The following is a 27,958-nucleotide window of genomic DNA, read 5'->3' as shown; positions in this document are numbered from 1 at the left end:
TTGGTTGCCTTTAGTCTTTGCCGGCGGTGGAGGACAGTGGCTTGTGCTCGCAATGGCAGCAGGCGGTGTCTTTGCCCCCGGTTCCTCCGTGCCTCCCGGTCCTTTGCTTGTGCCCTTAGACAGACTGTCGGGAGGTGGAGGTGGACTTGTTGTTGGAGGAGGAGAACGAGGGTGAGGGCTTGTGCCTCGAGGTGACTTCCTTCCCTTGTCATCCCCGCCATTGCCTTCGTCATCGTCGTCGCTGTGATCCAAATCATCGAGGGGACAAGATCCGGCAACGGATGGTTGTGATGCTGGTGTCGCCATCAGCATAGAAGTCGGCATCGAGAGAATGATCTCTATGTCGTCCTTGTTCCACAGGACTTCAGAACTAATGGTAGCTCCAAGGATCGTTACCCCTTGTGCAGTTAGATATTCCATTTCAAATTCTTCGTATTGGGTCGCATACCATGTAAGTATCACGGCAGCATAGTTGGCAGGGATCTGGTCTTGGTTGAAATCTTTGATATCTTCTTTGGGGTGCATGTAACCCTCACCCACGGTCAACTTTTTCGCCCTACCGAATGGGATGTTGAGGTGGACGTGCATGGGTTGCCGAATGTCGTCGACGGGGTGCCTTGGGCGATCCTCGATCATCAGCAGTGTCTGCCCTTGTGTCTGCCCTTATGGAACTTGAGGCACGGCCACGCCAGCCTGGCGAAGCATCTGTGACCTCATCGACACCATATCTGGGTCATTGCTCGTGAAGGCTTCTTTTATGGACCGACTGATCATTTCGGCCATGCCTTGATCATAGCCCTTCTGAAAGATGCCCTCCTTGTACCTCTGCCTTGACCGGTATGTGGTAGCATCGGATTGCCATGACTCCACTGAGTTCTAGCTCATCTTCAACGACATGCCACGGACGCGGCCACGGTGCTCGGGGGTTCCCAGCGCCAGGGTCAGCAAGTCCTGGCCCCTACGAACCTCGAAGCTATCCTTGGATTTAGCGGCCTCGATGAGACCCCTCTCCACCTCCTCGAACTTGGGCTCATTGAACTTGCTCGCGCCCTCCTTGAGCTTCTTCGGCTTGCGGGCATAGATGAAGTCCTTAGCCCTCAAGTCTACACCGTCGTACGGATCGGGAAGCCCGGCGGTAGCTCTAGCCCTTTCTTCCTCCTGCCACTAGGGCCTCTTACCAGCAAACCCAGTCATGCCCAAGTGGTGGGGGTGCAGGTTCTTCTTCGTGAGTGCGCTGAACTTGGCGCTCTTTGCCTTTGCTTCTTCTGTTGTTCTTTGTTTGCAGAACTCTTCCCAGTGATGTTCCTTCACCATAGTGTATTTGACACAGGGTGACTTGCCTAGCTTCAGGTAGTACCTGGTCAGCATGGACTTGAAGTTTCTAAAGGCTCTTCCTGCCACGTGCATGACCCACTCCCTGCACTTGTTTAGATCGGCGTCCTCAGGATAATGGAAGCTCCTCGTCACCTTACCCCAGATATGTGTCTTGTAGTCGACCGGGACATTGTTCCACTCCTCCCAAGTGATCTCCACCTTGTCCTTGACTATACATGCCACCTGGTTGCTGAACTTGGCAAGGACCGTGGGTGGCGACAATGGGTTTCCCTCTGGTCCCACCTCATGGATCACATGGACTTCACCGTGGATTTCCCTCTGGTGCCTCCCGTGTTCCCCCCTTCTTAGCTTTGTCCTCTAACCACTAGACTTGCCTGAAGTGGTTGGAGATGGAGCGGGGGGGGGTTCTTTGTCACTGACTTGTTCCTCCTCGAAATTCAATTCTTGAGGCACCACCGGCATCTGTTCAGGGTTTGGAGACCGCGCACTTTCAACTTCGTCGTCCCTCGGTTGGTAGGTCGGATCATCTTCATCCTCTGTACGACGTTTCTTTGTTGGCCTCGGGGTCACGGACACTTGGCTCTCGAGGCTAGTTGATGATGATGCACTAGGGGTAGGGTCGCGCCATTCGCTTATCGGTTCCTCCGCCATTGGAAAGCTACAATGAATACATATTTTAGTTGTATAGACATAGTTATAGAGTAGTAAAGTAGAGTAGTACTAGAGTAGTAAAGTAGAGTAGTACTAGAGTAGTAAAGTAGTAGTAGTTGGCTCAGATTTGCCCCATTGTCATCACATCGCTTTTAAATTGGTTGCTTGTATCTGGTATACAAGCCATCCTAGTTTAGCGGGGGCACTCGATCATCATCGCCGCTGCCTCAGCATAAAAGGGTTCACATCATTGCATATGCCACTGCCTCAGCTTAGAAGTGTGAAAAGAATCATCATTGCAAATACCAAACAAAAGCCATCAAGATAGTTTCAAAATTCGGCCCCAAAGGGTGGCCTTCGGCCATCAAGATAGAGTAGAAGACTAGAGGAGGTGAGAGTAGAGTAGAGTAGAGTAGTACTAGAGTAATAAAGTAGTAGCAGTTGGCTCAGATTTGCCCCATTGTCATCACATCACTTTTAAACTGGTTGCTTGTATCTGGTATACAAGCCATCCTAGTTTAGCGGGGGCACTCGATCATCATCGCCGCTGCCTACTGAGGTTTAGTAGAGTAAGAGCTATACAGCTCAAAATTTAGAACTGTACATTTCAGGGGTTGAGACAATCCAGCAAGGAAAAAATTAGTATATATGGCATGAAAGCCTAACAGCTCATGCCCTGCTCCTCAATGATTTTTCACAATGTCTCCACACCCTAGATCAGGGATAAGATTAGGAGTTGAGAGGGAAATTAGAGAAAGAAGGGAAAGAAATCAGGCACCTGAGTACTGGGAAAAAAGACTAGCTCAATCGAATGGTTTAAATAAGACCACAGCATTCCTTTCATTTGCAAATTAAGGATATGCTAATCTAACCCTAACAAAATATCGATAGGTGTGAATTAGTTTATAGCCTGAGCAGTCCAGTAGGATTAACATACATGAACTTATGCATTGATTTATTGTTCAGCGTCCATCTGCTGAACACTAAAATTGAAAAAAAAACTCACAACATATAACCAATTGACAGTCCGATATCCAATCACCTTTCTGATCCAGGACCAGGACAAAATGTGCCATACAAATACCGGAAAATATAGTATTCTATCATTCATGGGGCTAGTGTACATATGTTCACTCAAATGACTGTTTGATAAAGAAAATATGAACAAGAACCGCCCATTCTGTTCTAGACTAGGGAAAAGGAACATGTAAGCACCTAACTGCACCAGATATCGATGAACATGCTACCCAATGAGTACAAATATACTATGAGCAGTATGTTGGGGCCTCGGGGCAAAGGGATATGCATTCGCAGAATGTCTATTTGAAAAACTGTAGATACGAGATTTAAATTTGGTCCTGGTTGGTGATACCGGATATACAGATGAAAGGCATCTTTATGGTAATCCACCAATTCGTAATTCTATAAGCAGACGTGGGTTACAAATCAATGTATATCATGCACGCCAGGCAGCAACCTTCTCCAATTCAAAATGGCGAGAAAAAAAACCTTTGCTTCCTGTAAACTTGCAGCACAAGGAGTTCAGGAACCCAAAGTTCAGCGCTAGCTACTTTAGTCAAAGGCGAAGTGGAGTATTGAACCTAGTTTACCCAAAAAGGCCGGGACAAATACTCATAGGTTCCTCCCCAGAACCGCACACCAGATGCTCGACGATATGCCCCAGAAACCAACCAGCACAAGAATACCAATAGCTTGCCCCACGAATTTCCCCCAGGACATAGCACGATAAAATCGACACTAATAAACAAACACGGCATGAAGACCGTAGAAAGCTGCTACTAGGAGAGTAGGAGAAGGGCATGGTTTCAGGCGCAGGACATGCAGAGGTTAGGTTACGTACCGCTGGTGGCGTTGTTTCCTTGCGCGCTGTGTAGTGCTGCCTGAACTGGAGAAGGGTGGAGAAGGCCATCGAGGAATTTGGCGGCGGCGGACGGGTCGGAGCCGGCGACGCACCGGAGCTAGGGTTCTGGGGACGGGGCGCCGGAGGAGCACCGGGACGGGCGCGGGCAAGGGAGAGGAGGACGGGGGCGGGGCACGGGCACGGGGGAGGAGGATGGGGGCGGGGGTCACCACGGAGGAGCTCGACGGCGGGGATGGCGGCGGCGGCGCTATATTTCGGTAGCCCTTCGGGTCGAATTTGAGGGCGCGAAGGAATAAGAAAATTTGTGCGAGCAGCAGCACATATATAGCCACGGATTAACCGTGGCGGGCAATATAATCCGCCCGCCGCGGTAAATGTTTACTGTAGCGGGCACCTTAAACTGCCCGCCACGGTTAATCGATTAACCGCGGTGGGCGCTGTTACGTGCCCGCCACGGTTAATATTTTTGCATTTGCTCACTGATATTTATTATCAATCTAAAACTTATTAATCTAAAATTTATGGGCACTGATATTTATTATTAGTAGAGAGTAGTAGTGTGTATGTAGAGAGTAGTGTTGTGTAGTAGTAGAGTAGTACTGTGTAGTAGTAGTAGAGTAGTGCTGTGTAGTAGTAGAGTACATGTGAGTAGTAGAGAGTAGTATTAGTACAATAGATAGTAGTAGTATTCTATAGTAGTAGTAGGTTGAGTAGTACTAGTAGAGTAGTATTGTATAGTAGTAGTAGTAGATTCAGTAGTACTAGTAGAGTAGTATGGTTCCATGATATTAATAATAAGTTACAAAACTTGTCTTCAATAGATCGAGCTATATTATTACATATATGTGATGAGTACAGGCCCGATCTTCCGAGAGGTAGCTGGTAAGTTCGATTTTGTGGAGATCTCGATGTTGGCGATCCGGCTTCAAATCAGACGCAATTCGAACCCTGCAACCGTTACACCACTGCTCCGTTGGTTATCAACCAAGCACAACTTGATTGACCTCGCCAAGAAGGCTTTTCCTGCAAGCGAATCGAAGAGCACAAGCAAGAAGGTAAAACACGCAATCTGAAATTGCAAATATGAATGACGCAAATATCAATAGAGGATTCAAGAACTTGGTTCCAAAGGACTAATCGACACAGTGGAGGCGATCAAGAACGGGGGCCCTGGATCACTGTAAAAGGATTTGTGACCACAGTTACAATGAACGATTCAGTTTCTCGATGGAAAACTAAACTCTAAACAAAAACCCAATTGTGTAGCAGTGGTAGCGGCTGTGTTTATAGTCTAAGACTCGACCTAGGGTTGGGGACGGCCAGGGGTTGGGCGCCCACAACTTGGGCTTAAGGCCCGACATGATACATGGCCAAGTTGGTCCAAATAGGTGACGTAGCACCTTGCCGTGGTCACACAGAATGATCCACGGACCTTCTGGAGCTAGGACCAGATCCAAAACGACGATGTCGTCGTCCCCTTTCCAACGCATCCAAGAACGGCCCGTTTCGATGTCGTATGAGAAAGTTATGACCGAAACAGTGACGACGTGTCTGCTGAATCCGAGGGCGACATGGCAGCTGAGTTGGGAACGAATTGCAACTTGGGGAAGACCATGGCATCGGTGTGTCCAGCGTGGCGATGTCCTCATCATTCTCCCCTTCTTGAATTGGAGTCGTCCTCGACTCCATCTTGGCGATGTCCTCATCATCCCCTCCTTCTAGAATTGGAGTCGTCCTCGACTCCATCCCATCATCAGCGAACTCCTGCAAAAGGTTAGTGACAGCAGACAATGCACCAGACATAAAAGGTTGACAAAACATAGTATAACATGGTGCATCAGGATTATCACATAACTCAGCAGTAGCAGAAGTTGTAGCAAGAAAAGCACCTACTTTTAACTTAATCCCATTATTTTTAGCAATGTCTATTGGAGGTTTATTTTTTATCTCATTAGCATGTTTAATAATATCCGTAGGAGACAAAGGCAGCAATGTAATTTTCTTGTCCTTATGTATGATAGTGTATGTATTAGTTCTACCATGGTGTAAAGCATCATTATCAAATTCCCATGGGCGACCTAACAAAATGGAGCAAGCTTGCATAGGGACAACATCAAAATCAGTAGTTTCATGATAAGAGCCTGTGAAAAAGGTAATGCGTGCTGATTTAGTTACCTTAGTCTTACCACTATTATTGAACCATTGAAGTTTGTATAGATACGAATGTTGTCGTGTGGTTAAGCCAAGCTTGTCAACCAAATCTGAACTCACCAAGTTGTTGCAACTCCCGCTATCAATGATAGTGAGAACACGACAACCCTGCACAATGAGATACATGTGGAACAAATTGTGGCATTGGATCTTCATCTCTTCTTCATGTCCCACACATGTACTCAACACACGCTGCACAAGAAGGCTAGGGTAGTCTGCGGCAGCAGCCACGGAGTCAATGGTGATGGCCACCTTGTCTTGATCGCCCTCGGTGGAATCTGCATCAATGTTAGCAGCAAGGGCTAAATCATCTTCAACATCACTAGCACTTACATATCCATCCTCGGTAGCAATGAAAGCGCGACGACTGGGGCAATCCTTCATGACATGTGCCATGCCTTTGCATCGGTGGCAAATGATTTTAGAGCTGGATGAGGAGGAGCTAGTAGAAGCACCCGGAGTGCCACCTTTCTTCAGCTGTGGAAACTGCACATTAGACAATTTACTTACCCCGGAAGAAAATGGAGGTGTAAATGGCTGTGGTGCAACAGGAAGCTTGGGCGTCTCTAGCTTGAAACGCTGCTGAAAATTCCTCCCATTGTTAGACCTGAAAGGCTGGTGTTGTTTGCGTCCCTGTACTTCTCGTTCTGCCTTAATAGCAAGATGATACAATTGGGAAAAATTGCGCCATTCTTTGTAATCAAGTATGTTCTGTATATCATGGTTTAAACCACCAAAAAATCTAGCACTAGCATCATGATCATCTTCATTTATACCACGACGTGCTAAACCAATAAGCAATTCTTGATAGTATGCTTCTACTCTTTTATCACCTTGTTTTAAAGTTTGTAGTTTCAAACGTAAATCACGTTGGTAATAAGGAGGAACAAAACGAGATTTCATACGTTGCTTTAAAACATTCCAAGTTTGAGGCACAGCAGCAGCATTATTGGTATTGCAAAGATCACTCCACCAGAACAAAGCAAAATTAGTAAACTCACTAGTAGCAAGTCTAACTCTATGCTCAGCAAGAACATTATGAGAATCAATTTTTTGTTGAACAGCAAGCTCCCAATCTAAATATGTCTCTGGATCAACATTACCAGCAAAAGGAGGTAGACTAAATTTAATTTTAGCAAAAGGATCATTATTACCATGATTATTACCTTCCATACCACGACGATTGAAGTTGAGGCGGCGACGGGCACCACCGTCAGCATACGCATCTTCATCACCAAAAGCATCCGTATCTTAATCATCAGCACGATAAGGTGGAGGGAGTTGCTCAAGCTGTTCAATGCGGGTGACCAGATTGTTCATGTTGCGTGTCAGCTCGGTCATAAGACTACGTTGTTCAGTCATGAACGTTGTAAGCTCGCCCTTGGACACGCACTCATTGAAGTCCGTCGGAGTTCCTGCCATGGTTAGAAGATAGAAAAAGACAACACCTAAGTAGTATCCCTATCAACTAAAAGGAAACAAGTGGTGGTGGTGATGGTGGTGGTGAAAGTGGAATGCAAAATCACAAGCGGCTTACCACCGTCTTGCCTGTATTCTTACCAACGCCAAACAGGAGCAAAACCAAAGTGGCGAAGCAATCTGTTGTTGAGCGTGGGTAACAGTTGCAAGATGAACCTGTGCTGACAGAAGAATATGTGGAGCTATGGGTAGGCACACGATATGACAACAAGGATTAGCAATTAACGAGTGCAGAGTAACGATTGTTCAATCCGGATCCAAAGTACAAATCACAGGTGCTGGCTAAGATGTGTCAAGACGTAGCGCAACAAGGTGAAGACAAAGGATGATCGAAAGAACTCACAGAACAAGCAAATAGCTCGGACTTCTCCTTTTTTCCTGAATTTTTTTCCCGGATTTTTCCAAAAGGCACTAGTAGGAAACAAACTTTTTTTATTTTTTCACTATTTTTTATATACTTTTCTTTGAACAAGGATCACAAAAGATACAACCACAAAATTGGCACCTACAACTGAGGTGGGATGTGGTCTACAGAAATTCAGCACGTGCTCTGAAAAGCATGCAAAAACTTTGACAATTTTTTTTCTATATTTTCCTGAATTTTTTTGGCAATTCTGATGAAACCAAACAAGGCGTAGCCAAGTTTGGGTCGGCTCCAAATGGTGTCAAGAAGCTACTGTAAAAATTTCAGATTTTTCTGATAAACGAGCGAAAAGTTATGCCTGTTTTACCGAAGGTATCTCAAGGTATGTTTTCCGGAAGGCACAACACGGCGGCGGCAGTTAGGGCAAAGCGTCCCCAAACTCTAACACCGGTCACAAGATCATCACTGTGACTAACAGCAGTAGGTATTCGCCTGATGATGTAAGGAGGGTTGCGATGCAGGCAAAATAAGAGCGGCTGGCAACCTATCTAGGGTTTGCACGGCGGCGACAAGTTACACAAGGCGGCTAGCGAGGCAAGTCGAGTAATGTGGTGGCTTCGACTTGTTGTTTGGGAACGGTGGATGGGATAGCGGTGGAAAACAAAAATCACAGCAACGGGCGATTGAACTACGACCACGAACACAATCCTAAACCAGCAACAAGACTCGACCATGGACACAAACTCAACAACACGAATCTGAAACAAAATTGCAAAGGCACAAAGGGCGATAGGACAGCGGAAATTGAAATATTTTTGGGCTTTTTGTGGACTCTAGGTAATGAACAAATATGAATCTAAGGCAAACGAGATTATACCTCGCGGTAAACCTGAAAGCTTTGATACCAATTGATGAGTACAGGCCCGATCTTCCGAGAGGTAGTCGGTAAGTTCGATTTTGTGGAGATCTCGACGTTGGCGATCCGGCTTCAAATCAGATGCGATTCGAACCCTGCAACCATTACACCACTGCTCTGTTGGTTATCAACCAAGCACAACTTGATTGACCTCGCCAAGAAGGCTTTTCCTGCAAGCGAATCGAAGAGCACAAGCAAGAAGGTAAAACACGCAATCTGAAATTGCAAATATGAATGACGCGAATATCAATAGAGGATTCAAGAACTCAGTTCCAAAGGACTAATCGACATAGTGGAGGAGATCAAGAATGAGGGCCCTGGATCACTGTAAAAGGATTTGTCACCATAGTTACAATGAACGATTCAGTTTCTCGATGGAAAACTAAACTCTAAACAAAAACCCAATTGTGTAGCAGCGGCGGTGGCTGTGTTTATAGTCTAAGACTCGACCTAGGGTTGGGGATGGCCAGGGGTTGGGTGCCCACAACTTGGGCTTAAGGCCCGACACGATACATGGCCAAGTTGGCCCAAATAGGTGACGCAGCACCTTGCCGTGGTCACACAGAATGATCCACGGACCTGCTGGAGCTGGGAGTAGATCCAAAACGACGGCGTCATCGTCCCCTTTCCAACGCATCCAAGAACGGCCCGTTTCGATGTCGTATGAGAAAGTTATGACCGAAACAGTGACGACATGTCTGCTGAATCCGAGGGTGACGTGGCAGTTGAGTTGGGAACGAATTGCAACTTGGGGAAGACCATGGCGTCGGTGTGTCTAGCGTGGCGATGTCCTCATCAATATGTCTCTGGGATACATATATCATTTTGGTGCAGGTGCTTTCACCGTCCTCTTCTCACCGTCGGGGCGGGCCCACGGCATCATCCTGGACTTGTTGAATCGGTCCTCGACGGCCTTGATCTTCTTTGGATGATCGGTAAAAAGCTCGAGCTCTGCATAGTTGTTGTATTGTTCGGGACTCTGCACCCCATCAGCTCCCACAATCCGCTGCTTTCCGGACACAACCACATGCCTTTTTGGGTCATCTGCATATATATAGTAGGCCACTTGCGCGACATTGGTTGCTAGTACCCACGGGTCATCTTTGTAGCCGATACTTTTGAGGTCCACGGTGGTTAGCCCATAACTATCCACTGCAACCGCATTCGGTTTGACCCACTGGCAACGGAAGACGGTTATGCATAGGTTCTGGCCGTAGTCAAGTTCCCATATTTCTTCGACTTGCCCATAGTATTGCCTCCTCTGGCCCATGTACTCTTCTTCGCCCTCGTATCGAACACCGTAGTTCTATGCCGAGCTCTTCTTGTCCTTGTCTTTCGTGTGGAACCTGTAGCCCTGGACGTCATACCCTTGCCACATGGTGATTTGGCTGGATGGGCCTAACACAAGCCTCTTAACGGTCTCTGTATCTTCATCAGGGCATCCTTCAAGGGGTATGTGTTGCTCTTTGAGCCACTCTATGAAATTGCTCTTGTGATGGTTCTGGACCCATGCCTCCGTGCGTTGTCCATCATTAGCGGTGCGGATCTCTTCCAGGTTCTTTTCAATATATTTCTCCATGCTCACTAACTGATGAAGGATGCTGTAATGAGCTTCTTGCACCATTCGGTTTGCCACATCGGTGCGCACTTTTCGGCCTGTGCACCCCATCCCTGAGGTTTTGCCTTCGTGGTGATGGACAGGCAGCCTAATCACCCTCCCATCTCTTATGTACCTTATACACCAGTTCACGGCCTCCTCCGTTGTGTATGCCTCGATCATAGAGCCCTCCGGGTAAGCGCGGTTATGGACGTATCTATTGAGGGTGGACATGAACCGCTCGTACATCCACATCTGGTGTAGGTACACGGGGCCTAGTTGATGGATCTGATCGACCATATGCATCATTAGGTGTGGCATAATATCAAAGTAAGATGGTGGAAAGCACATCTTGAGCTGGCAAAGGGTCTCCGCGATGAACTCCTTCAGGGCAGGCAGCTCAGCCTTATCAATGACCTTCTGGGTGATGCGATTAAAGAAGTATGACATCCGTGTGATGACCATCTTCACGTACTCTGGACGGATAGCCCTAATCGCAATTGGTAGGAACACCGTCAGCATGACATGGCAGTCGTGTGAGTTGTAGCCGGTCATTATGAGGTCTTTCATGGAGACCAGGCTCTTGATGTTGGAAGAGAAACCAGTCGGCACCTTGATACCCCTAAGCAACTTAAGAAAAGCCGTCCTCTCGTCTTGCGTTAGGTTGCAGGCCGCACCCGGGATATCGACTTTATCGTTCTGAGGCAGTCTCGGGTGAAGGTTCGGCCTGATGCCCAGATTGACAAGATTCGTCCGTGACTTGATACCATCCTTTGTCTTGCCCTTGATGTCTAGCAGGACACCGATCGTGCTTTTGAAGACATTTTTCTCCAGGTGCATGCAGTCGATGGCATGGGGTGTATTCAGTGTTTTCCAATACGACAGGTACTTGAAGAAAATTGACTTCTTCTTGAAAGGAACGGCGGTGGGGACTTCCTCCGTCTGGTCCCGCTTTCGCTTCCTTATCTACTTGCTCCCCTCTTCAGGCGGCTTCTTCTTCTTTCTAAACTCCACCTGATCCATGTCCTTGACCATCTCATACACCTTTGTCCCCCAACTAGTCTGTGTCGGTTGATCACGCTGTGGCTTGTCCTGATTGTCAAAGTATTTGTTCATAATACTTCTTCTATACCTGTGATTTTTTGCGAGGAACCGTCTATGCCTCGTGTACACCATCTTATTGGATCCCTTAAGGTAAGTGTAGCAGGTCCCGTCGATGCAAATTACACAGCCGGTCTTCCCTTTGATCTGCCCTGACAGTGAGAAGAGACTAGGGTAATCGGTGATGGTGACAAAGATGATTGCTTTTAGTGTGAACTTCTCCTTGCGGGATGCATCCACCATCTGGACCCCAACATCAAATAGTATCTTCATTTCCTCCATGAACGGCTCCAGGAACACATCTATATCGTTGCCGGGCTGCTTCAGTCCGGAGATAAGCATGGTCAGCATAAGGTACCTACGCTTCTGACATAGATGGGGAGGTAGGTTGTACATGGTGAGCACGACGGGCCAAGTGCTGTGCGAGCTGCTAAGCTCACCAAATGGGTTCATCCCGTCGGTACTTAGCGCGAACCTAAGATGCCTGGGCTCCTTGCCAAACTCTGGGTAGGCCTCGTCAAAATCCTTCCACTGCTTGCCATCGGATGGGTGCCATAGCTTGCCATCGTCGTTCAGGCGGTCAGCTGATGCATGCCAGGACATGAGCTTGGCATCGTCCGGGTTCCCGAATATTGCACGCAGGTGATCGGTCACGGGCAGGTACCACACCGACAGTGCTGGACTTTTCCTGTGCGTGTAACCCTCTTCTTCATCGTCCTGCTGAGCCGAGATCTGTTTGGCCACACTACTCTTCTTTGCCCCCTTCTTATTCTTCCAACCACCCCACAAGCCTCCCTCGTCTTCTGCATCCACGCGGCAACCAGCATTTTTCTTGTACCGACTAAAGCCATAGTGCGGACAACTCGTCAAATTCTCATACACATTGCTCCGATATAGGATGCAGTGGTTAGGGCATGCATCAAACTTTCTAAGCTTCATCGCCACTGGCCGGATCAGCTTCTTGGCCCGATAAGTATTGGCGGGCACCTTGTTAGCCGTTGGGTACGTGGTGGCAAGGTAGCTTAACAACTCATTGAAGCTAGTGTCAGACCAACCATGATGAGCCTTCAACATCAACATATGGAGGTTAAAACGGAGCGCCGTGCACTCCTTCGGACAATCGCCGCCGTCCTTATAGAGAGGATCAAATACCGCCTGCTTCAACTCTCTGAAATTCTCCAACCACTTTGGGCAACCCAACACAACGTCGTCTTCATCGAAATATTTGACTAGATCTTCAACAAGCTGCACATCCTCGGGTTGACCATCCCCACCGTCGTCGGCTTCGTCGGCCACGTCTTGCATTAGATCATCCACCATGATGTAATCACGACAACTGTTGTCACTGTCGGCTGGCGCAGCTGCTGCTGAAGATGATGAGGAGCCGGGTGCTCCTAAAGGATCTTTATTCACCGATGGTGCTGTCGTCGTCGGCGTCGAAGAGCTCACTCCAGATGCACCACCACTCGCACCAACTCTTTCGCCGTGAAATGTGCAGACTGTGTAGCCCTCGACGAAACCATACATGATCAAATGAGTTTGCACCTCGCTGTCTCAGTAGGCTTTCAGGTTCTTGCAACGAGAACATGGACATATGGTTGTCATCCGCTTCAGTCTCTCACGGTGAGCTTTACCAGCAGCAATAAACTTCCTTAATTCAAAGAGGTACCGCGGATCATTCACTCTATCGATCCGGTACATCCATTCCGATCTATCCATCATACCTGCGAACATTATCCGCCACAATCAACAAATAAAGAAGAATTAGGAGAAATTGATGATTTTTACGTCCAAAATCATAAAAAAGAGAGGAAATAACGATGTGAAAGATGAAGCATGCATCTATGATGAATCTAAGGTTAAAGAAATACATGACATCATTTTTTCCATTAAAATTGATCTAGATCTAGATATAGATCTAGAGAGAACTCTAGGTGATGGAAATAGAGAGAGAGGATGGAAGGAGAGAGGGGAAGCCTTTATGAACCTCTTATGATGTCCTCCCTCAAATCCAAGCCCTTCAACTCAAATCAAAAGTTTCTTCAAATTTTAGGGCAAAACCTCCCCCATGAGTCTGAGAGAGAGGAAGACCCGTGGAGAAGACGAAGGGGCGGCGGTGATTATTTGTACAGGCTTTACCGCGGCGGGCAATATAAAGCGCCCGCCGCAGGAAATGAACTCTTTACCGCGGCGGGCAGTTTAAAGAGCCCGCTACGGTACATCGTATTAACCGCGGCGGGTGATTCATACTGCCCGCCGCAGTAAATAACGATTTCCTGCGGCGGGCAAATAAGGTGGCCCGCCACGGTAAACCATTTTCCCGCAGCGGGCGCCTCGGTGGCCGGCCTCGCTGGCCGGCCACCGGTTAACCGTGGCGGGCAAAAGAGGTGCCCGCCACGGAGCCCATTTTAGCCACGCTGCACAAATTGATTCATGTAGTAGTGTTCCTGGCCACGGTTGGCCACGCCAAGGTGTGGCGGTGGCGGTCTGCGCCACACTCGCTACAGTATCACACGCTAGACGACGAGCAGCAGGAGCAAACGACAAGTTAAAAATATGTGGCGGCCGAGACGCTTCGGTGAGAACCAAACAGCAGCCTGGGTTGGTGTGATAGCCGCAGTATAGGCGTGGCGTGTCGTGGTTGTGGCCGCAAGCCAAACACGTTATGAAATAAAGCACTGTTCATGCTGGAAATACTGTTTATGCTAAAATTTTGTGAAAGAAAAATACTGTTCCGGCTAAAAAAACAAACCGTACTTGCTCAGCCGAACAAACTCTAGAGAGCACAGGGACATACGAAATGGCCAGTTCATTTTATTCTAATTCTAAGCAGCAGACGTCCGGCGCCCCTACTGTTGAAGAAGCAGGTAACTTGACAAGAACGCCATCTACTATTTCTATATTTTTTTCTCGATTATGTAAAAGGTTTGTGTGTCTTTATATTAAGATAGAGAAAAATTTAATACAACACGTCTTAGCAGCGCCCTAGAGGGTCAGAAGAGTTGTACATGGACGTTCAGACACACCCTAGTGTATGTTACATTGGACACCAATCAACCCGAATTACGACGCCGACTAGGAGACCTATGCCCGGGCAGCCGAGCGGCAGCGGCGCCACTTGTGCGCACCCACGTCGCCATCCCATGAGAACAACTCATGAAACGCCTGCATATTATCAGCGTCACCGCTACCATTTCTTTTTCACTTTTTTTTGAAGAAATTTCTATTCATTTGCATGACGAACCTGATGTATTTAGTTACTGCTTGCATATATACGGCTATAGAGATGGAGCAATCTGAATATCGGATACGCCTATGGCTGTACCTAGCAATTTCTGCGGATAGATCGATCATACAATAACTGAATTAAAATGATGTAAAATCGGCTCAACCCTCCAAGACGCTCATCACCTCCACACTAGAGAACAGTTAGCCCGCGGTGCCTGGAGCATGGAAACCCCAGCTGATCCACCGGTGACGGTGAGTGGCACCTGCGAGAGGGCGTTGCCGCCACCAGAAAGGAGCAAACAAGAGGCAGGACCGCAATATCACATCCCTGTCTTCTCCAACTCCAAGCTTGGTCAGCAAGTACAGGAGCAGCAGCCAAAGTCATCATGGCCAACGGCTGCTTATCCAGCTGGAGCGTCTAAGGATGAACACAGGAAGGCGCAGCCACTCAAGGATGGGCTGAAGGGCATCAAGGAGAAGACGATCCACGTTTTGTTTGGAAAGCAAAGGTAAAGTGAGTACAAGGGAACTATTACCTGTCGGCAATGCTGCGTGGAGGGTCAGCGGGACAGTGGATGTATATGATCTCGACAGTTTCCTTGCTCTGTGTGTGTGTTTATTTGTAAGCTACAGCACTGGAATCCGAAGAAGAAGGGTGGAATTCGGACGACGGAACCAGGGCAGATTAGTTTTAGGAGTAGCTTTACAATTCATTTTGTTCATGTCATCTCCTCTCTTTGTCCTCAACTACTTACGCTACGAACTCCTGCCGGTTGCTTGGGCCTTACCCACTCTAGGCCGTCCACCAGCGAGTTGGGCTGCATCGAGGTCCAGTTCACGTCTTATCCTCCAGGTCTTGCGCGCCTGACTCAGCAGCAACAGTGATGTTGACATCCCCTCTGCCTTGGCAAAATAACTGAGAACCAAACCGAAATGGAACTAACTGAAATCGAATATTTTAGTTCCTAATTCGATCAGGGAGGGGTGATAAGCACCAGCTAGCTTGGCCCCGAAACCGAAATACCCCGAATATTTTTTGTGCGAGAAAGACCAAGGTGGGGTCATTTTTGCAAATGATCCATTCAATGATATAAGTATTTTAAAGACCGGTGATGTAACATTAAATGTGAATATATATAACCACCGATGTCCAACCAGTAAACATGGAATTACTAAATGTTGATTTGCGAGACACCTTTAGCATCAAATTTTAGCAACTGACATCTGTCCACAATGCGGTGGATTGGTGTATTGAAAGCAGAAGCTCTGTTGAGAGGCCCTCCTAAAGTTTCCTTTTATTTTATATAAACCAATATGTATAATAACCTTAAAGGCCACCACAAGAACACTTAACTTCAAAAAACTCAGGTTCATTTTTTGAACTTGCTAGGTCAATTATTATACTACTACAGAAATGATTTTAAAGGAGCTCTTTTTTTCGGAGGTAGCTCCGTCAAACATTGTCTCTTAAAATCGATTTCTAGACGTGGTTGGTGTTTTCCATCCTCTCTAGAAATGTCCATTGTTTTCAGAGGCAGTTGGTAATGGGACCTGCTTCTTCTAAAAATATTGGCAGCAAAAGAAATGGTAACGTTTTGCATATATTTTAAGTTCATAGATTTTGAAATTTATTTTTTTGAATTTTTAAATGACCTCGAATGGAGATACATCTTAAACCAAAGTTGTAGTGCTCGACGAGATATAAAACTTTGTAGTTCACATTTTTTTTGAAACTTAATAAAAAAATGATAGCGTCATACGCTTCACAAAGTGATTTGGCACCGTGGTAGGAGAGGCTCGTTTGAGGCAAGAGTTTTTTTTAATTCGTTCCCTAAGAACCCACTCACAAGCATGGTACTTCGTTCTCTAATGGCCTTCTCTCAAGATTAAGAACATTTATGTTTTTTAGTTGACTCGATATGTGCCCCTGTATTGCACGGGGCCATGAAATTTTATGCACACGTATTTAATCATTTTCAATTTCATTAAATAATTTTTCAATTTCACAAAAATTGAAAACTAATAAATAATTTTTCGTTAACAATTTTGCATCGGGAACCTTAAACTATTTTCAATTTCATTAAGACCTCTAATTGTTTTTGTTCTCTTTAGTTATTTATTAACAGGAAACATAATATCTTTTCATTTACTCCCCACATCTTATTTTTTTCTGCTCGGAGCGCTACAAACAAGCACGTGCATAGAGGTTGAATCTGGCCAGTACACAGACGGGAGGATGGAACTCACTGACTAACGTCGGTACCAGCAGCAGCGGGTCTCAGTCCCTGTGCTCCTGCGGATCAAGGGCGAGTTGTAAGGGAGTCACGTACTCACATAGAACACGCGGTTTTATGGAGGGGCGAACAGGGCGATTTGCCGCGCAACGGTAACCTTAAGTATTTTTTAGTTGTAGGGATTTACAATTTTTTTGAAAAATAATTTTAGAACCAGGCACATTGCTGACCGTGTCTAGAAACCGATATCATCCTCCAAAACCAATGATTTCTAAGCATCCTTAAGAATTAAGAACCATCTCTGTAAATTAATTCACAGTGGCGGAAGTGTGCCCAGTGTAGAAGTGGCAGATTATGATTTAGCCGCTGCATGGAGCCGTCCATGGACCGCGGTATATATATATATATATATATATATATATATATATATATATATATATATATATATATATATATATATATATATATATATATATGTGTGTGTGTGTGTGTGTGTGTGTGTGTGTGTGAAAAAGTTAGGTTTTTTTGATTTTGACTTTCTTAAAAAGAAAATAAATATATAGTCAAGAAAGAAGATCTAGAATATATCAAAATTCAATATTTATATAAAATGTAATCCTTCCTTTTTTTGAATCTCCTTTTTTGAGCCATCAGACCACGTCATCCTCTCCATTGACGCTAGCAAAGTGACGAGAAAAACCGGCCGGCTATCCACATCTCCCGTGGCAATCGAGTCGTACTCGTACGTGCGCATGGTCTAAATTACCACGCGCACTGATTTACCATGGTCTAAAGTGACGAAGACGATCGGTGTCGCCTAGGTGCTCCGATTCCCCTGCGACAGGTCCTGCTCTGCAAAAGAAGAAAAACAGCACTATAAGTACAAAATTTCGGCAGAACCTCCCCTGGATGGGGAGGTTTCGATAACCTGCAAGAAAAACCGTCGGCACGATGGCCGACGTCCACATTTGGGGCACGATGGCCCACACATCCACAATTCCGGCACGAAGGCCGTCAACACATAAACGGCGCGATGGCCGACAACCAGAACGGGATGGTTCGTATACCTTGGGCGTTGGCGGGACGTGCACGCGGAGAAGAAGACGCCGACAACGGGACAGGACGTGGCGACGGAGGCACCTCCTCCCCTTCTTCTTCCTCCTTCTCCTCCCCTTCCCCTTCTTCTTCTCCTTCTTCTTCCTCCTTCCTCCTCCTTCCTCCACCTACCTCCTCCTTCTCTGCTCCCTAACCAGCGCCAGGGGCCGGGCTCCCTACCTCACGGACGGACAGGGGCCAGCGGCTTGCCTGGGGGCCGGCCGCAGGGGCCAGGGAGGGGGCGCGCCGGTCGGACGGGCCCCGACACGCAGGGACAGGGGCGCGCCGGCGGGGTCGCGCCGCCGTCTCGGGCTGCGGGGGCGCGCTGGCGGGGCCTGCGGGGGCGCGCGGCGCGCGGGGCTGCGGGGCCACGCGGCGCTGCGGGTGGCGCGCCGGCGGGGCCGCGCCACCGTCTCAGACTGCGGGGGCGCGGCGGCGGGGCCTGCGAGGGCGCGAGGCGCGGGGGCTGCGGGGGAGCGCGCGCTGCGGGGGCTGCGGGGCGCGCGGCGCTACGGGGGCTGTGCGGGGGCGCGGTGGCGCTGGGCTCGGCGAGCGCTGTGGGGGCGCGCGGCGAGCGACAGCGGCGGGGGGAGCTGGCGGCGGCGGGGTAGCGCACGGGCGGGCGGGCTGGCGGGTGTGGGGTGGCCGGTTAGGTTTAGATAAGGCCTGTTGGGCCCTTTTTTTTTTAAGTCTACCCCGAGTGCCCTGTCCTGACATTCGGGAAAGGGCCTCTTCCCCGAGTGCCTTCCCTAGCACTCGGGGAAGAATTTTGTTTTTTTTGTTTTTTTTTACCTCATTTTTTTTGTACATGGACGTTCAGACACACCCTAGTGTACGTTACCGGCGTGTTCGCTGGTTGGTTTCTAGGTTGGTTTGGGCTGGCTGGTGCTGATTTGTTGTGAGAGAAAAACACTATTAGCTGGTTGAATAAGCTTGGTTGAAACCAACAAGCGAACAGGGTGTACATTGGACACCGATCAACCCGAATCGCGGCGCCGACTAGGAGACCAATGCCCGAGCGGCGGCGGCGCCACTTGGGCGCACCCACATCACCGTCCGATGGGAACAACTCATGAAACACCTACATATTGTCAGCGTCACCGCTACCATTTCTTTTTCACTTTTTTTTTGAAGAAATTTCTATTCATTTGCATGACGAACCTGATGTATTTAGTTACTGCTTGCATATATACGGCTATAGAGATGGAGCAATCTGAATATCGGATACGCCTATGGCTGTACCTAGCAATTTCTGCGGATAGATCGATCATTAAATAATTTTATTAAAATAAATAATTTTTTGTGTGATAAGCACCAGCTAGCTTGGCCCCGAAACCGAAATACCCCGAATATTTTTTGTGCGAGAAAGACCAAGGTGGGGTCATTTTTGCAAATGATCCATTCAATGATATAAGTATTTTAAAGACCGGTGATGTAACATTAAATGTGAATATATATAACCACCGATGTCCAACCAGTAAACATGGAATTACTAAATGTTGATTTGCGAGACACCTTTAGCATCAAATTTTAGCAACTGACATCTGTCCACAATGCGGTGGATTGGTGTATTGAAAGCAGAAGCTCTGTTGAGAGGCCCTCCTAAAGTTTCCTTTTATTTTATATAAACCAATATGTATAATAACCTTAAAGGCCACCACAAGAACACTTAACTTCAAAAAACTCAGGTTCATTTTTTGAACTTGCTAGGTCAATTATTATACTACTACAGAAATGATTTTAAAGGAGCTCTTTTTTTCGGAGGTAGCTCCGTCAAACATTGTCTCTTAAAATCGATTTCTAGACGTGGTTGGTGTTTTCCATCCTCTCTAGAAATGTCCATTGTTTTCAGAGGCAGTTGGTAATGGGACCTGCTTCTTCTAAAAATATTGGCAGCAAAAGAAATGGTAACGTTTTGCATATATTTTAAGTTCATAGATTTTGAAATTTATTTTTTTGAATTTTTAAATGACCTCGAATGGAGATACATCTTAAACCAAAGTTGTAGTGCTCGACGAGATATAAAACTTTGTAGTTCACATTTTTTTTGAAACTTAATAAAAAAATGATAGCGTCATACGCTTCACAAAGTGATTTGGCACCGTGGTAGGAGAGGCTCGTTTGAGGCAAGAGTTTTTTTTAATTCGTTCCCTAAGAACCCACTCACAAGCATGGTACTTCGTTCTCTAATGGCCTTCTCTCAAGATTAAGAACATTTATGTTTTTTAGTTGACTCGATATGTGCCCCTGTATTGCACGGGGCCATGAAATTTTATGCACACGTATTTAATCATTTTCAATTTCATTAAATAATTTTTCAATTTCACAAAAATTGAAAACTAATAAATAATTTTTCGTTAACAATTTTGCATCGGGAACCTTAAACTATTTTCAATTTCATTAAGACCTCTAATTGTTTTTGTTCTCTTTAGTTATTTATTAACAGGAAACATAATATCTTTTCATTTACTCCCCACATCTTATTTTTTTCTGCTCGGAGCGCTACAAACAAGCACGTGCATAGAGGTTGAATCTGGCCAGTACACAGACGGGAGGATGGAACTCACTGACTAACGTCGGTACCAGCAGCAGCGGGTCTCAGTCCCTGTGCTCCTGCGGATCAAGGGCGAGTTGTAAGGGAGTCACGTACTCACATAGAACACGCGGTTTTATGGAGGGGCGAACGGGGCGATTTGCCGCGCAACGATAACCTTAAGTATTTTTTAGGTGTAGGGATTTACAATTTTTTTGAAAAATAATTTTAGAACCGAGCACATTGCTGACCGTGTCTAGAAACCGATATCATCCTCCAAAACCAATTATTTCTAAGCATCCTTAAGAATTAAGAACCACCTTTGTAAATTAATTCACGGCGGCGGAAGTGCCCAGTGTAGGAGTGGCAGATTATGATTTAGCCGTCTATGGACCGCGGGCTAGCGATGGAGTCACGGGTTAGTCGTGCGCACGTCTCTCTCTCTCTCTCTCTCTCTATCTATATATATATATATATATATATATATCCCTTTTTCTGTTAGCCACCCTGAGCCATCAGACCACGTCATCCTCTCCATTGACGCTAGCAAAGTGACGAGAAAAACCGGCCGGCTATCCACATCTCCCGTGGCAATCGAGTCGTACTCGTACGTGCGCATGGTCTAAATTACCTGAAGGTTACACGTAAAAAAGCTGGGCATAAAATTTTTCATTCCACGCGCACTGATTTGACATGTCTTGGTAACCTCTCAGTACTCGCCCTGGCGTAGGTAGTCAACACAGGATTTTTATAATTTTCAGTGAATATCGTCTTTGACAGATGGCGGCATGCAATGCATACATATGGCTGACAGTAGTATTCTTTCCTCGCAAAAAAAGATACCGTAGTATATTCTTTCAACAGACGTCCAATGTTGTGAAGTAGGAGCAAGTAGGTACGGACATGCTTTGTTAACTAGAAATGCAAGATCTGGTTTTGTCAAAGTTAAGTGCTGTAATGCACCTACAATTATACCTGGTGGTGTGTCTTCGGGTCCAAGAGGATCTCCTACATGAACCGACAATTTTTCACTTGTGGAGAAGGGCGTGGGGACTGGTATACAGTTCAACATCCCTACATGCTGCAACAGATCAGTGGCATACTTGTGTTGCGTAAGGAGAATACCATCTTGGCATTTGTTGACTTCAATTCCAAGGAAATAATGAAGCTCGCCAAGATCCTTGAGAGCGAATTCCTTGTCGAGATCAGCAAGCAATGCTTGTGTGGCTGTCCGAGAGGAACTGACAACAATAATATCATCACACATAGATGAGTAGAAAAATTGTGACTTTGCCCTTGTGATAGAAAAAACAAAGAAGTGTCGGCTTTTGAGGGACGGAACCAAGATGATGTAGCTTTGTGCTAAGTCTGGAGTACCATGTCCGAGGGGCTTGCTTCAGACCATATAGTGCTTGTCCAACTTAAGATGTAGTGAGGTGCAGACTCATCCTCATATCCAGGTGCTTGCTTCATGAACACTTCCTCCTCTAGAACACCATGAGGAAACGCATTCTATATGCCCAATTGACGAAGGCTCCATCCTCGTGACACACAATGGAGAGTATAAGTTTGATTGTTGCTGCTTTAACAACGTGACATACTATTGCTTGAAGCCTTTAGCAACCAAGCAAGCCTTGTATCGGTCAATGAACCCATAAGCATGTCTCTTTATCTTGTAGACCCATTTGCAATCAATGACATTGCACCCTTGTGCTGGAGGAACTAGATGCCATGTGTTATTCTTGATGAGAGCAGAATATTCAACATCCATTGCATTTTTTCCAATTTTTATCAAGTAGTGCGTCTTGGAGATTCTAGGGTTCACCAGTTGTAGAGAGAACCATACCGAATGATGCCATCGGTGAACATCATGGGTTGACGAATCCCATGTTGCAGACGTGTCCTTGGCCGAGGAACAGAAGGAGGATCTGGTGCAGCAACAGGAGTCACTACTACATAACGGGTAATCACCGCCGCCACTTTCACCGGTGATACTCATCACCGTTGGTTCGTATTACGAACCGTTGGTGAAATGATTTTTACCACCGGGTCGTGTTATAAACCGTTGGTGAAAATTTGGACGTTTATCACTGCTGGCTAGTAACACGAACCGACAGTGATAAACCTATCATTACAGGCGGTTTGTGTTACCAACCGATAGTGATGGTCGACCCATTTGCACCACAGGTTTGTGGTACCTACCGATGGAGAAAATCTTTTTACTAACGGCTCGTAATACGAACCGGCGGTGATGATTTATGCTGCAGCACAATAAAATTCATAACTTTTTTAAACAAAGTCGGATGAAAACAAACTTTATACTACAACTTTATAGTTGATGACTTTTTTATTTCAAATTGTTTACCGTAATTCTGTTTGAAGCTCTTATGTTTTAAAATTCAATTTTTTTTGAATTATACAAACAACGTCATATGAAAAAATGATCAAAAGCAAAGTTACAGATCTCGCTATGATCTATAACTTTGTAGTTGATAACTTTTTCATTAGAAATCATTTGGGGTCTTAAATTTGTATCTGAAGTTCAAAAATTTTGAAATTCAAATTTTGTAAATGACCTCGGATGAAAAATCAAGCAAAACCAAAGTTGTAGATCTCAATGAGGACTATAACATTGTAGTTGATGACTTTTTAATTTGAAATCATTTGATGTCCCAACAGTATGGCTAAAGTTTTAAAGATTTGAAATCCAAATTTGTCAAACGACCTCGGATGGCAAAACCTCCAACATCAAAGTTGTAGATCTCGATCAGAACAACTTTGTAGTTGATGACTTTTTTTATTTGAAGTCGTTTAGGGTTCTAAATATTCATTTTAAAATCATGAGAAGTTAGTACTAAAGGAATATACATGCTATACGGACAAGTGACTTAGGGACAGAGTGGTTAGAGCAGCTACGCGTGAGGGCATAGGTCTCTGGTTTGAATCCCAGCACCGCGCAGCGCGTGGATTTTTGTGAGAAAAATCACATGACTTGTGACGCATGACCGTGCGGTTGGCCGGTGGGACCTTCTCGGGATTTAAAAATTTGCTATTTTTTACTCGATTTTGGAATTTCTGAAAATCCTACCGGTGGTGATAAGTTTTCATCACCGCCGGTTTCGTAACCGGCAATAATGATAATGGGCATCACTGCCGACTTACACCATCGAGGGCCAAAACCGACGGTGATGGGGGTTCTGGGGCCGGCGGTGAATACCTGTTCTGTAGTAGTGAGTGCCTGAGGGCAACACAGGAGAATCCGAGCGGAAGGCACAGAACATCCTGTGGCGGGGTATCTGTGGCGCATCAGAAGCGGGCATGGTTGTTCGCTCGCAGCGGTTTGAGGCATAGACGCGATAGACGGAGAGTGGAACAGTCCTGCAGCAGTTGTGTTGGCGCAGGTGGTGTGGTAGGCGACGATTGACCCCTTATCAAGCGTGGTTGTCGGGGCAGATCCACCTGGCGTCGATTCCAAAGGCGAACTCCGTGCACTTGTCACAGGTCATTAGGCTCGGGAACCACGCTGGCAGTTTGCTGCATGAAATGACGCCTAGAAAGAGTAACATCATCTAATTTTTCTGCAAAATCTTTAGGATTAGCAACAGGAGTAGTAGGATTATCATCAGTGTGGTCATCTAGTGTATTGCCCCTAGGTGTTTGGTCTTGTAGAAGGACTTCAACATGGAATCATGTGCCGGCAGTAAAGTGCAAGTTTGCAAGCTCTGATACCATGTAAAGTTTCGTGTAAGCGTTCTCACCTCCTTGTGGAGGCCGTGTGAGTTTATTTATAGTCAAGGATAGCCCTTGATGTGGCAATACAAGGCAAGACTCAATCCGAGATTGATGGTTATAATTAGCCTATTATACAATATGTTAATGCGTACAAAGGATATTTACCATCTATGACTATCAATCAATCTCATATCTTTGTCATGCTGATTTGCATGATGGGAAGCTTCCATTCCTAACAGCGGGTAGATTGGGATGAGAGCACGCGGTGCTCAAAATGAGATAGGTGGATAAGAGGTGACCGATTTTCCATCTAGGGGTGTACGCAATAGGGGGGTATTAGCTAGGGTACACAAGAATTTGTGAAGCGCAGATGCTTTGAAAGGGGATGAGAGTAGAGCAGGACGGCAGCGCAGATTTGGGATATAAGGGATAATACAACTCTAGGGTTTGGAACTAGGTGGGCCAGTTTTTCATGCGAGAAAGACCGGGGTGGGGCCATTTTTACAAATGATCCATTCAATGATATATATATATATATATATATATATATATATATATATATATATATATATATATATATATATATATATATATATATATATATATATATATATATAGAGAGAGAGAGAGAGAGAGAGAACTACTATCATATAGCTGGCTACAAAATATCATATATATAACCACCGATGGCCAATCAGTAAACATGGAATTACTAAATGTTGATTTGTTAGACACCTTTAGCGACGATTGTTCATATAGTTATATTTATTTTAGCGACCGATATCTGACCACAATGCATTGGAGTGGTGTATTGAAAGGAGGAGCTCTATCGAGAGGCCTTCCTAAAGTTGCATTTTATTTTATATTAACCAATATGTATAATAACCTAAAAGCCTCCACAAGAACAGTTAACTTCCACAAAACTGAGGTTCATTTTTTGAACTTGCTAGGTGGATTACTATACTACTACAAAAAATGATTTCAATGGTGCTCTTTTTTCCGGAGGTAGCTCCATCAAACACTCTCTTAAAATCGATTTCTAGACGCGGTTGTTGTCTAAAATGTTCATTATTTTCAGAGGCAGTTGGGGTTACAGATCACCACTAGAAATGGTATTTATAGAGGCAATTGGTAATGGGACCTGCCTCTAAAAATTGGTGCAGAAGAGAAAATTTAACTTTCTGGATATGTTTTAAGTTCATAGATTTTGAAATTTATTTTTTGATTTTTTTTTAAACGACCTCGAATGGAGATACGTCCTGAACCAAATTATAGTGCTCGACGAGATCTAAAACTTTGTAGTTCACACTTTTTTCGTGGAACTTAATACAAAATGATAGCATCGTACGCTTCACAAAGTGATTCTATGGCATTATGCTTGTGGTAGGAGAGGTTTCTTTTGAGGTAAGAGGGGTTTTTTAATTCATTCCCTAATAACCGACTCACAAGCTTGGTACTTCTCTAGTGGGCTTCTCTCAAGATTAAAAGCATTCATGTTGTTTTGCTGATTTACAATTTTTGGAAAATAATTTTAGAACCGTGCCACATTGTCGACCGTGTCTAGAAACCGATGTCATGTCATCCTCTCAAAACCAATAATTTCTAAACATCTTTGAGATTTAAGAACCATCTATATAAATTAATTTTGAGTGGGCCAAAACGCTAAATGCAGGAGTGCCAGATTATGATTTAGTTGCTGCTGCATAGAGCCGTCCATGGACCGTCAAGGACTAATATATACACGAATATGTCCCTTTTCCTGTTAGTCACCCTGAGCCATCAGACCACGTCGTCTTCTCCATTGACGCTAGCAAAGTGACGAGAAAAACCGGCCGGCTATCCACATCTCCCGTGGCGAGTTGTACACGTGCGCATGGTCTAAATTAGCTCAAGGTTACACGTAAAAAAACGGGCATAAAAAATTCCATCGCACTGATTTAACATGTATTGGTATCAATACACGCCCTGCCGTCGGTCAACCAGTAGTCAACACAGGATTTATATTTTTCCAGTGAAGTATATCTTTTACAGATGGCGGCATGCATACGTATGGCTGACAGTGCTGTACTGTCACCGACACTACTACTCGAGGCAGTCGACCTGTTTGTGAAGTAATCATGCGTGAAAGCCTCAACAAAAGTGAGCATGTAACTTCTTGGTCGGATTAAAAGTAGGATGTCAGAAACCATCGTTTAACAGCTGGGACCGAAGCAAGATATATAAAAGTAGAAACAATTTTAAGCAACAAGAGAGAAAAGAATGAAATGACCAGCACTTGAAATAAACACTCTCTCTTAGCTGCTTCTTCATCGTCATGTGCAAGCGGCTGCGTCTTCCTGGCTAATCCGATCTCTATACATAACAAAGCAATAAGGAAAAAAGTTGGAAATGCTGCTTAACAAACAAGTCATCAACTAGGCAGCTGGACGCTAATGACTAGATTATACCCAATTAAGTATCCCCAACAATACACTACTATATAGCCCGACTGAACTGAGCTAGCCGTCCACCAGTAGTAACCACTCGCTCTTCAGCGATTGGCTTTGCTATATCCTACAAGTTTTCCACCCCACACAGGGTGTAAACCAGAACATGCTTGGAGTCTTGGAGACTATCAACAACGCAAAAAAAAAAAAAAAAAAAGTACGTACGCATATGACAAGACAGCTGCTATGTGGCTAATCATCGGAGGTGGCGGCCGCCGTCTCGGCCGGGCACTCGACGATGCTCTCAAGGCTGGGCCGCCACCCGTCGTCGGCGGCCCGGCCCTCACGCTTACGCGCCATCTCCTGGAGCACGTCCTCGAGGCGGCGGTCACCGGCCTTGAGCTGCGCCACCAGCCACCCCAGCTCGCCCTTGGTCAGCACCATCTTCACCTTCATAACCGACGGCGCCACCCCTTCATCAATTATTACCTCCTCCTCGTCACCGGCGGCGCTTCTCCTCCGCTGCAGCTGCTGCTGCTGGCGCCCTGCTTCTATGGCGCCGCCGCTGCTCTGGACGCAGTTGCCCATGGCTGAGACTCCGTGACTGTACCTAGCTCAACTGCTCAACAGCTAAGCTCAGGCCGCGGCTAAGTTATGTTGGTTATTATTGGGTGGCTTGGGTTGGGTTGGTACAGCCGTGCAGGCGAAGTGTGGCGTAATAAGAGGGTGGGGATTGGGAGGACGACGAGGTGGAGGTATATATTTGAGCATTATATTGTTGTAACTGACGCTGTTTTGTTTCGTTTGTCATGTGTGCTAGCTGGTGCATCGGCAATTGCAATATATGTGGCGATGAATGATCCATTTACCGTCGCTTTCTAGTTTCTAGGGCACATGGTGGGGACCAAGATTATGCAATGTCATCGTCATTATGAACTAATGTTTTTGACCTTCAAAACAAATTAGACTTGTTACACTACTATAGGAAAGATGTGTAGTAGAGGCAGCTAGAAACCGTTTGTAGATGTGTCTTTCTCATTCGCCTCTACTAGCTTGATTGTCTTTTTTAAATCATCCGATTTAGAGACGGCTATTCAACCACCCTGTAAATTGATTTATAGAGACGTCTGAAATGAAACCTCAGTCGCATCTAAAGACCAAATTTGTTCAAGCG

The 27,958-nt window shown here is 45.7% G+C and overlaps 1 protein-coding gene across 1 annotated transcript; it reads right to left on the bottom strand.

Annotated features, from left to right (window-relative positions):
* Positions 1 to 26,498: 26,498 nt before the first annotated feature.
* LOC136471631 (uncharacterized) lies at positions 26,499 to 27,577 on the bottom strand. Its single transcript, XM_066469377.1, has 2 exons — positions 27,010 to 27,577; positions 26,499 to 26,710 (listed from the first exon to the last, which is right to left on the bottom strand). The coding sequence occupies exon 1, from the start codon at positions 27,370 to 27,372 to the stop codon at positions 27,037 to 27,039; it is 336 nt and encodes a 111-aa protein (XP_066325474.1). The 5' UTR covers positions 27,373 to 27,577; the 3' UTR covers positions 26,499 to 26,710; positions 27,010 to 27,036.
* Positions 27,578 to 27,958: the final 381 nt, after the last annotated feature.

Source organism: Miscanthus floridulus, chromosome 8 (genome assembly GCF_019320115.1).
Source record: "Miscanthus floridulus cultivar M001 chromosome 8, ASM1932011v1, whole genome shotgun sequence".
NCBI classification, from domain to species: Eukaryota; Viridiplantae; Streptophyta; class Magnoliopsida; order Poales; family Poaceae; genus Miscanthus; species Miscanthus floridulus.
Note: the sequence above shows the minus strand (reverse complement) of the source record. Positions and strands in the feature narration are given on the sequence as shown.